The sequence below is a fragment of the Littorina saxatilis genome, linkage group LG8, assembly GCF_037325665.1.
Source record: "Littorina saxatilis isolate snail1 linkage group LG8, US_GU_Lsax_2.0, whole genome shotgun sequence".
In the NCBI taxonomy this organism is placed as follows: Eukaryota; Metazoa; Mollusca; class Gastropoda; order Littorinimorpha; family Littorinidae; genus Littorina; species Littorina saxatilis.
Genome location: NC_090252.1, coordinates 55,901,337 through 55,912,067, shown reverse-complemented (window position 1 = coordinate 55,912,067; position 10,731 = coordinate 55,901,337). Strand labels below are relative to the sequence as shown.

The 10,731-nt window shown below is 42.7% G+C and overlaps 1 protein-coding gene across 1 annotated transcript; it reads right to left on the bottom strand.

Annotated features, from left to right (window-relative positions):
- Positions 1-3,975: 3,975 nt before the first annotated feature.
- On the bottom strand, positions 3,976-10,384 carry LOC138972388 (uncharacterized). The gene is made up of 6 exons (XM_070345053.1): positions 9,795-10,384; positions 8,731-9,008; positions 7,244-7,352; positions 6,360-6,715; positions 5,070-5,240; positions 3,976-4,193 (listed from the first exon to the last, which is right to left on the bottom strand). Exons 1-6 carry the CDS (start codon positions 10,033-10,035, stop codon positions 4,053-4,055), a joined length of 1,296 nt encoding a protein of 431 aa, XP_070201154.1. The 5' UTR covers positions 10,036-10,384; the 3' UTR covers positions 3,976-4,052.
- Between the last annotated feature and the right edge of the window lie 347 nt (positions 10,385-10,731).

The following is a 10,731-nucleotide window of genomic DNA, read 5'->3' as shown; positions in this document are numbered from 1 at the left end:
CACTTGAAATTCTCTCTATATGTCCGCCATATTGGATTTCAAAATGGCCGCCACTTGAAATCTACATTTGCTATTATCTCTGGACATAATGGAGCTAATGACTTGGTTCTGGTGTCTAAATGTATGTTTTTGGGGGCAAGGAATCCAATGGTACCAATTTCAACTTAATATTATCTATCACAGTCTGTTATATAATTGTATTTGGAAATTAGCTAGGCAAATATTGCATTCAACACAATACTTTGAAAAGAATGTCTTAGTTCTGTAAATGTCTTAGGTATAATACTGACATGCTACATGGTCTAGTATCTGAGGCTAGGTGTATACTGACATTCTACAAATGGTCTGGTATTTGAGGCTAGGTATGTACCGGTACTGAAGATACGTGTACATAAACAGTGTGATGTTAACAAGTTCAGCATTGCCACAAGTACATGTATGTTGTTGACTCATCGTCATGTGCAGTCCCCTTAACACACACAGAGGGCTGTGCACTGAAGGGCAGCCTTTTTGCACTTGCAGCGCCTCACGCACCCTTTCTTGCACTTGCAAGAAACCAGCTAAATGCAGCTGTGAGCTGCTTCAGGTAGCCTGGTCCAGTAAGGTGTGTACTGTCCTTCTCCAGTCCTTGACCAACCCAAGTTGGTTGGTGGAGGGAGCTCTGGTGCTGGCAGCAGTATCTGACCCCACACATGTCCACCTTGATACTCTGCCCTCTTGACATGTTCCTCCAGAGCTGCCTTCGTTGAAGGGATGAGCTGCACATTGTTTTTCCTTGCGAAGATTTTCCTCCTGGCCTTGTCAATGTCTGTGCATTTGCTGGTTCGATCATACAGCAGGATCACGAACTTCTCGATCATGCGCATTGCATCGCCTGGTATGTCACGCGGTGCAGAGGACAGCAGCAGCAGCGCCTCAGTGAGTTCTGGCAGTACCGTCCAGACTGCACACGCAGTCTTCTTACCACGTCTAGCAAAACTAGACACAGTGTCGCATCCAGTTAGAGCGTGGAACATTGGCAGTGCACGAGCCTTCTCTCGTCCCAGTCCAGCTGCTATTTCGTGTGCTGCTAGGTATCGGAAACGCTGGCCTGTTCCGAATGCCAGCCACAGTTTGTCTTCTGGTTGCAACTCCTGTACCAGGGACACTGCCAGCACCACATCACCGGTGTCTATAGTCCGGATGAGTATTGCATGGTGTCCATGCTGGGCTGCGTGAGATGCATGCAGCAACGTCAGATTGTCAGCTTCTTCATGGTTACATGGGGCGAGTGAGGTCAGATCTGGCAGTAGTGGCTTGCTGAGCACTGCCTCTCCATCAGTAATGATGAGTTGCTTGTCCTCCTGGTCGAACCATTGAATGAGAGCTGCTGAGAGGAACCTGAAAAGCTCGGTCGTGTTGCTGTCCACTCGTAGGAAGTTCTGCCAGTTTCCTGGTATGGCTGCAGCAGCCACCACACGTGTCCGCACGCCTTGTCTCCGCTTTGCACGTGTACTACCTTTCAGTGAATCAGCAAGGTAAGTATTCCAGACCAGAGCCAGGCGTGACACTGTTTGCGGTTTCGTGGACATATACTTATGGGATGACGATCTGTTGTGCATACTCTTCAGAGGTCTTTGATGCAGCCGGCTTCAGCATCTGGACGATGGCTACTCCATCAAGCACAAAACAGGTTGTGACAGGAGTCTCTGTCTTTGCGTCGGAGACTTCTTCCAAGCATGTGAAGAGATCACTCTTCAGTCTTGGTACCAGTGCAGAGGCTTCCACCATCAGACAATGCAGGAGGACATGCCTGATTCTCGTGGCGAAAGAACTCCTCAAGGTTTCCATCCCTCGTCTGGCAGCCATTGTACATGCGTGCGAAGAGTTCACGGTCATTCCTGACGGAGGCGAGCTGTTACTGACCTTTGCTCTGGCTTCTTGGAGTGGAAATGCTGAACACGTTCAGCTTGTTACGAGAAATGGGGTCGTCCACTGCCTTTGTTCTGTCCAACAGACACTCTCTGGTGAAAGCCTCGAACTGCTCTTGGCCAATCCTCTTGGCATTCATCACGGTATCCACGGCAGCAGGACCTGTGATCTCTTTTGTGTCCAGTTTGACTACATCCTGACTCTCCTCCTCGAATGGGTCGCCCATCTCCTCTATGACACCAACGAGAGAGCAAACATCTTTCACAAATGAGGCCTGTACACTTGGCGTCTGATCATGATGACGTGTGTCTGCTGTTTGCCGTCTCCAGTGTTGGTTCCCATCCTGGAATTCTTCGATCACCCTGGCAACTTCTGGTCCCGCAACTATCCAGCGACGTAGGGCACTAGGGTTGTCAGTGAGCCCAACTGCTCCACCGTCTCCTTTGATGCAGCCATTATTCTGCTCATGTGCCTGGTCAATCAGGATTGAAGAGAACACTCTCTGTGTTTTCTGAACGGTGAAGTGGCTTTCCCTGAATTTCCTGGATACATCTGGGTGTTTGGTGGTGAGTTCGGCCATGTCCTTCAGGTGCACTGGTATCTACCTAGCATAGTGGGTGTGATCCAGTGCTCTGTCAGAGCATCGAGGTACATCATTAACGATCCCTGCCTGAGAGAACGCACATACACTTGAACCAACAGTTCTAGTTCCAGCACGGTTGCCCAGTAGTGAAACTAGGGGATGTCTTCTCCTCTCTGGCAACACCAGTCTTCAAACTCGGGAAGGTCCTCTGCATCCCTGGTTTCTCCCAGACAGTAGTGCTTGTAGGCACAGTGTTGCAGGATGTACAGTGCTGCTGCAGTCAATGTCAAATGTAGATCATGAAGCAGCCATGTGAAGTAAAGCAGCCATTTTGAAATCTAATATGGCGGCAAATACTTGACAATACCAAGTGGCAATTGGTACTATTGGATTCCTTGCCCCCAAAAACATACATTTGGATACCAGAATCAAGTCAATAGCTGCATTATGTCCAGAGATAATAGCAAACGTAGATTTCAAGTGGCGGCCATTTTGAAATCCAATATGGCGGACATATAGAGAGAATTTTAAGTGGCCCAATATCTGAAAATGTTCGCAACATATCAATGTACATTTGTGCCAAATTTGGTGCTTGTATAACAAAATGCACAATTCTTTTGCTACGCTGCTCCACTATGACAGTTTGGTATGATGACATGTAATTCAAATATGCTGAAATGTAATATCATACATGATATAATAGTATTATGGCTGTTGCCATGACCATGAACCCCAAGAAAGGTTTAATGTTATGTAAAATCAAAATACCAAAATCAAGCACCTACTAATCTGGTCTACGGTGCGGCTTGGACCAAAAAAGGATGGACACGCAACTCGCTCAGCCAGCCAGCGCTGCGAGACTTACAGCGGCCAACTTCGCCGCGGCGCGCTCATTGGCTAAGTATTGAACTTGCGTCAAGGCCGATGCGCGTAGATTCCCAGAATGTTTACTTTCGGTTAGATTCTTCGACAGCATTCGCAGAGGTGACTGCCGTATTGTGTACCGCAGTCAGAAGTAATTTATTACTTTTGGGAGTTTAGTAACGTGATATCAGTTTTCAATTGTTCGTTCACTTATATTGCTTTCAGATTTAACACACAAGAAACAGTAGCACGGTTTTCGTTGCGAAAATGTGCATTGGCAGTGCTACGCGATCGAATTGTGTATTATGTACACGCGGTGTTCTTCTCAGGAAAAGACCGAAGCGACATGTGACGTCAGTCGTTCAGCCCGCGAGCGGTGGGATGGGGGGGTTCACATGGTTTGTTTGTTTCAGAACCACACCCATATACACACATTTCACATGTAAACCATTTGTCCGCCCCCTGTCGATATTTATCGACTAAGTTCCTTGTTGATGTTTGTGTTAGTGTGTGCCTACTTGTCATATTGGTGGTTCACTAAAGCAGCTTGCTTGGAAAAGGAGACATGCCCTAATGAATTCAATGTGAGGGCATAAAAGAAGACATCTAGGAGCGGGAACACTCCCATTACATTCCGGCTTCGTAGCTGCTTTTTTCTTCATAAGCACATCACACTTTCTTTTTTGCAAAAAACTCACATTTCCCCTTGTTTCATGTTGAGCATCAAGCCTGGGAATTCATGTTGGCACACAGAACCAAATACACCAGTGACATCCAGCTTTTTGGTTTTGTTTTTGGATCGGATAGCATCACCAGCCTGGAACTGTGAGCAATCCTGAAAACATAGGTATTATACTTGATAAATAGAACCTAATAGTACAAAACCAAAGAAGATTATTAACAGCTGTCCTGCGTTCAGTGTTTGCTTCTTAATGTACTTTCCATGACGATACATAGTACATGTAGCGTTTAGTCATATCTCAAAAAGGAACGGCATCCGCAACTCATTTCACATATTAAGCGGGACACCCCTTTCTAGCAAATCATGCGCAGTTAAATTCACGGTATGCAGCTGAGCGCAGTAGATTTTGTCACTATGCACAGCTGTGTGCAGCTGCACACAACATATATTTAGCACTCTCAGTCTCATATTACTTAATAATAATATATATATATATATACACGTTCATTATGGAGTATCTTAAACGGCATTTCAGACCTGAAAGTCCCAAAACTAGTGCAATAGCCTTTAGCTAGTGATTCTGGAAATTGACTAGCCAGAGAGCAAACTTTACTAGCCAAACCAACAATTTCTTTCAGCAACTTTACTTGCATTTGGTGAGTAGATGAACATTTCTATTCGCCAGTTACATGTTTCTACTCGCCACTTTCAGGGCTGCACTTTCCAGTGTCGGCATCACCTACCCTGACCTATATTTACATTGTGATACATAATGAGAAGCTGAAATGAGTACCAGGACTCCCAACAAACAGGGACACTATGCATGTAATTGTTTTCTGGCTTTCAAGAAGTAAAGCAAGCTACGCTGAAAGAGTTGGCAGTTCTGATAGCAGCAGTGTACATAACATTAATGTATCCATGTGTTAATTTTAAAGTCAAACTGCTCAAAATGCTTGTAAAACTTGTTACTATGTACTTGATCCAGTTTCTCAATTATAAGACTTCTAGAGAGGTAGACTGGAAACATACCGAACAATCCTTGGATGATGCGTTGGCTGTCCACTGCTTGACAAACTCACTGACTTCATCATCCTTAACAAAGAAGCCGTCCTTGTGACGTGGTGTCTGGTAATTACCGCTGCGTTGTTTGTGGACCAAGGCAAAGTTACCATCCAAAGACAGCACGGAGCGACTTCTGTCCTGTTACAAATTAAAACAAGCCAGGTATTTAATCTCTAAACATGCTAATGATGGGTTGAAACAGTTCAATTTGCATGAAATCAGTTTATAACTTTAAGTAGCTATAGCCTATACATAGCTAAACATCTACAGGGGTGTACCTTAACCCTTACACTGGTGCAATTCTGTAACACATGTTACATAGCCACTAGTGAATTAACAGAGAAAAATAAAGAAAAACGGTCATATAGGTTTTCACATCCAATGGAGGTAATCGGAACCGACCAAACAGACTGAGCCAGTAGCGCAACATATGTCGTGACAACCACATGACAGTATACCTAAAGTAGCGCGACATATGTTGCAACTATCAGCCTAAGGGTTAACCTATTTTGGATGCTAACCAGAATAGCGGGGGCCAAAATACTGAACTAACAAGAGCAGTAACTAAGAAAGTTACCACACAATCACACATACCCCCTTGTCACCCAGTCACACATGAAATCGCACTCAGAAAACAAAAACTAACCATTAACACTAACAAAAACACTGAACAGCATGAAAACCTGTTCAACAGATTTTTCTGAGCAGCATTATCTTAGACAATGTAGCGTGAAGAACAGACCATTCGTGGTCCTGGATGTTTTTAACCTTGAATCTGTTTGATCCTACCACAAACGCTGATTTTCGCTGCCTCTCGAGATCTCCTGTTTGCGTGTGTTCAATACCATAACAGCAGTGGAGTGAACACTTCAAGAATCAAGAAATCTCTACATTGTTACTGAAACGTGTGGTTAAGTGCAAGTTCGAAGCTTGGACACGAGTGAGAGGTAAGAGACAGCATCACGCTAGCAAACGCATTGAACGAAGATGGTGTCTTGTAGCACACCGAATGCGAGAGCTCTTTGCTCTTCCATTTGACTGTGTTGCATTTACACCTTTGTCGTGCCAGACAGGCAGTGAAGAGGAATTTTAAATTCGCACAGAGCAATTTGAAACCACCCCCGGCGGGCAAGTGCTAAGGTACAACCCTGCATCTATATATCCCAAACACAAAATAAATTACCCCTCTTGGTGATAAATTAATTACCAAAACTAAAACAAGTCCTCTAGATAAAAAAAAAAAGTTATAAATATTACCTCCTCGCAAACTCCACAGGAATGGACATCAACATCAGCCAGTCTGCCTTCTCTTGTCACCTGTGTGCGATGATACCGATACTCATTGATTGCACCAATGAGATTGCGGTACAAATCCGGCTTGGTCTTGGCCGCTGTTTTTATGCCCATGAGGAGGTCCAGCTCCTGGATGGAGTTTGCAAATGCTTGCACAGACAAAGATCCATGCAGCTGCATACAAACACAGAGTTCCAGCAGTTGCAAGCTGAATGCCGTCCTTGGGTTACAAGGGGTTGCTGGCCACAAACCATACTGGAGCATCGTCACAGCAACACCTTCATCGGGACAAATGTCCATCCTGACATCTTGTGATACACCTGGATGGATATAAACAGAACGTCAATGCTTGACTAAATGTAAACAAATGAAAAACTGTAAGTTCATTATCCATTGGTTCATAAATGAATAAAAGACGGGCGCTGTGGCGGGGTGGTAAGACGTCAGCCTCTTAATCGGAAGGTCGAGGGTTCGAATCCTGGTGGGTTAAGTGTGGAGATTTTTCCGATCTCCCAGGTCAACTTATGTGCAGACCTGCTAGTGGCTTATCCCCCTTCGTGTAAACACAAGACCAAGTGCGCACGAAAAAGATCCTGTAATCCATGTCAGAGTTCGGTGGGTTATAGAAACACGAAAATACCCAGCATGCTTCCTCCGAAAGCAGCATATGGCTGCCTTAATGGCGGGGTAAAAACGGTCATACACGTAAATTTCCACTCGTGCAAAGACACGAGTGTACGTGGGAGTTTTAGCCCACGAACGCAGAAGAAGAAGAAGATAAATAAATAAGAAAGATTATCACACAACCATCAGAGAAAGGGAACAATATGAAACACTTTTGTACTTACCATGTGCATCAAAAACAACTATGTCAATGGTGCTGACATTGTCACAAATGTGTCTGGGCAGCTGTTTCAGGTGAGGTACCTCCTGGACTGGCCAATACATCTTGTCCTCCTGAATTATACAAAGTGTGTCAAAGACCAAATTGCTTTATTGTAAAAACATATGGTCTCATGTAATATAATGAACTAATCAATTATACCAAAAACAGATAACATGACGTACTGTTAAAAAAAAAACAGATTGCCAACGTTCTAAACCAAACCTCTGTGAAAACAATAAGTGGGAAATATATGAAGTAAAATCTTACTGAAAATCAAACGTGTTTATGAAACATATCTGACTCACAGTCACAATGGAAATTAACAAAAATTACATAATTAATTTTGTTAGTCTGACCAGAGACATAGATAGAAGAGATGCAAAGCGCTGTCTTCCCGCTCGCGTTATCTTTGCCTACGGCAGGGGCAAGTAATCCTCTGTCTAGCACCGGCCGGCTGCGAACTGAGCTATCATTTACCAAACTTTGCACTCCAAAATAAAATATAAATAATAAATTGACAATAAAAGTGACATAATGTATGGGAAGAATGCATAATTGTGCAAGTGTCTACTTTACCAAAAAAAAACATGGACAGTTGAATAAAACGTTTTTGCATCCATAATTTAGAGAAAAATAACCATTTAAAGGTAAACGTTGATAATTGTTGTGTTTTTAAAGAATTATAACTGTTTCATAGAAAATCATAGATAATAAAACATGCAAACTGTTCATTATTTGCACTCAAGAGAAACAGAAAATCACAAGAAGAAAATTATTGCATCATTTGGTGATTAGAAGATGAATGATAAAGAAAGCAATTTCGCTCATTTCTCCTTTATGAACTTGTAACTTTGTATCCACACGCCAGTGTGAGTGCGAGAACCACTTTTGAGTGAGACATAAAAGCATCAAATTTAATTACAGTGCGTCAAAAATTATACAAACAGATTAATGTACACACCAGTAATGCATTTGCTAGTTAAGGGAAAGTAAAGTTGCGCACAAAAGATAATAATAGCTCCCAAACATTGCCTCCGCGCACAATGTAAGGCAAGGAACAACAGCGTAGTACGGGATGAGTGGCTGACAATCGCGCGAGGTCACGCAGACCGAACGCGGTACCCCAAGAGTTACACGCCTCCCGGCCTCGCTTCGCATCTCTCCAATGTATGTCTCTGGTCTGACTTAAAAATCACGTTATCATTTTCTCTGTGTCTGTGATTACGTTTGTTTTTCTCTCGAAGAGCTAGATCCACATGGTAAAAGCAGCATACGTGACTCCGGATGAAGAAAAATACACTCTCCCTTATTAGATTACTTGCCTATGAAAAGCGAAACACTCAAAATCAATATCAAACCAAGGAGTGGGGAAAATAAATATTTAAGAGATAGCAAAATACATAGATGATATTAATATATTAACTCTAACTAAGTGTAAGTGTTTCTAACCTTCCAAATATATGGTTTGTGGAACATAACTGTCCGGTGGATATTAGAGGAGCAGTTATGACACAAGAAGACCATAGGCCCACAGTCCCAGCAGCGTATTATATCCGTCTGCCTTTTCTGACAATGGCTACATATTTGCACGGGGCACAGAGATTCAAGCCTGGTCTGCAACAAGGATCCTCGGAGTTCGCACCACCTGTCTTCCTCAACTGCTTTTCTCTGGCTATGGGCTGATAAGGTGACCTCTTTGCTGTCAATCTCCATAAAACCCTGGATCCCTGAAAATGAAAATGCAATTTCTAAAGTTAAACTTATGTCAGGAAACTCAAAAACGCATACCCTTAGCTTATCAAGTGAGGATTAAGAGTTATAAGCGACACAAGTTAAATTTGTCATGTCAAATTTCACACTGGCACCACAATACTTTAAAGGCCGTGGCTAGAGGTCCGCCGAGCCTGAAGGCTCAAAGAGATGCGGTTTATTCGCAGTTGTCAGAGAGGGGGGATTAAGTTTAAAATTAAACAGATGATCATTTTGAAATAAAAAATAAAAATGGACCGACAATGGCAAGACTTGAACCGGTGACCTCATATTCTCCAGCCCATTTCACTAACGACTGAGCGAAGAAGGCAAGGTGACTGATGGGTGAAAAATGAAAGTCTATTTAAATATATTGTGAGATACTGGTGACTGCGGGTTCCCTAGACTGGAGGCTCCAAAACCACTCCCTATTTTAAACAATAACAAGATCATGCGTTAAAATAAGTAAAGAATGCCAATGGATTCTCAGCTGTGAATTTAATGAACACACTAAAGTTCAAGATTACCAAAAGTTCCTTACACCGTAAACAGTAGATCTACTTACAGTATTAGTAAGCTTAATTTGATTCAAAAAGCAAAATTCATCTCACTCCCCGAGTCACTCCGGCTATGGCCCGTTATGGTATGGCTGAAGTGCTCAAAGTTTCCATTAAATTTCCCTCTTTACCCCTTTTGCTATTGACAAATGTAATCAGCGCTGCTTCAGAAACAAGAAATTAATTAAAGAACAGCAGAGTGTCTACCTGATTCATCGGATTGAAGAGATGACCCTGGCGTTGGTTCTGTGCCGACTGAGAGTGTGGGGATGGCATCTTTAAAACTCTCTGTTTGTTCGGGAAAATCAAGGTCATCCAGTGTAGGCCTCCCCGGTTTCCATGGCAAAGAAATTTTTTGGGGTTTCCCCTTTTTTGAACAGTCAAGCATTTCAAAATCGGTGTTGATGGGTTGCCAAGTTCGCCGACCCCTTTTCTGTCGATACGCCATGTTGAAACAATAGGCACGCTATTAAAAAAAAAAGTCAAGAACGGAAACTGGCAGTAAAAGAAAAAAGTCGCATATTTCAAAAACAAATTTCGTCGCGAAAGTAGCAACCAGATTATTCATCAGTATAAGTATACATGTCTTTAAAAAAAACAATACATGAACTACAGTAATTTATCTGTTTCCGATAACAGTTTTATACTGACTGTCACTCCTCATCGGAGACATCGCTTCGAACCACACTACCGTATACGCTGACAGTACACACAGTATACGTTCCCCTACTGTTCAGCGAGAACACATACATACGTTATGTCTGCTTATACCGAGGTGCAATGGGTGATATATATATATATATATATATATATATATATATATATATATATATATATATATATATATACATACACACGCAAACACACACACACGTTATATAATATGTATATAATATTAGAGTAGTCCCTCTCTGGGCGAGGGCTGGTTGAAAAGAAACTCGTTTGTATTGTTTATGCCACAACCCTCGTAAAATAACATTTGATTTGATTTGATTTGATTTGATCTCTCTCTCTTTCTCTCTCTCTCTCTCTCTCTCTCTCTCTCTCTCTCTCTCTCTCTCTCTCTCTCTCTCTCTCTCTCTCTCTCTCTCTCTCTCTCTCTCTCTCCTGTGGAATTCTGTCCCGGAATTTGTGAGAGTCCCAA

Excerpts from the sequence above, each read along its gene's own strand:
- LOC138972388 (XM_070345053.1), bottom strand. The coding sequence starts at position 10,035 with ATGGCGTATCGACAGAAAAGGGGTCGGCGAACTTGGCAACCCATCAAC. Across the intron at positions 7,353-8,730 it reads ACAAACCATATATTTGGAAG|GAGGACAAGATGTATTGGCC; the intron begins GTTAGAAACACT and ends TGTATAATTCAG. Across the intron at positions 5,241-6,359 it reads CCTGTGGAGTTTGCGAGGAG|GACAGAAGTCGCTCCGTGCT; the intron begins GTAATATTTATA and ends AATTTGTAACAG.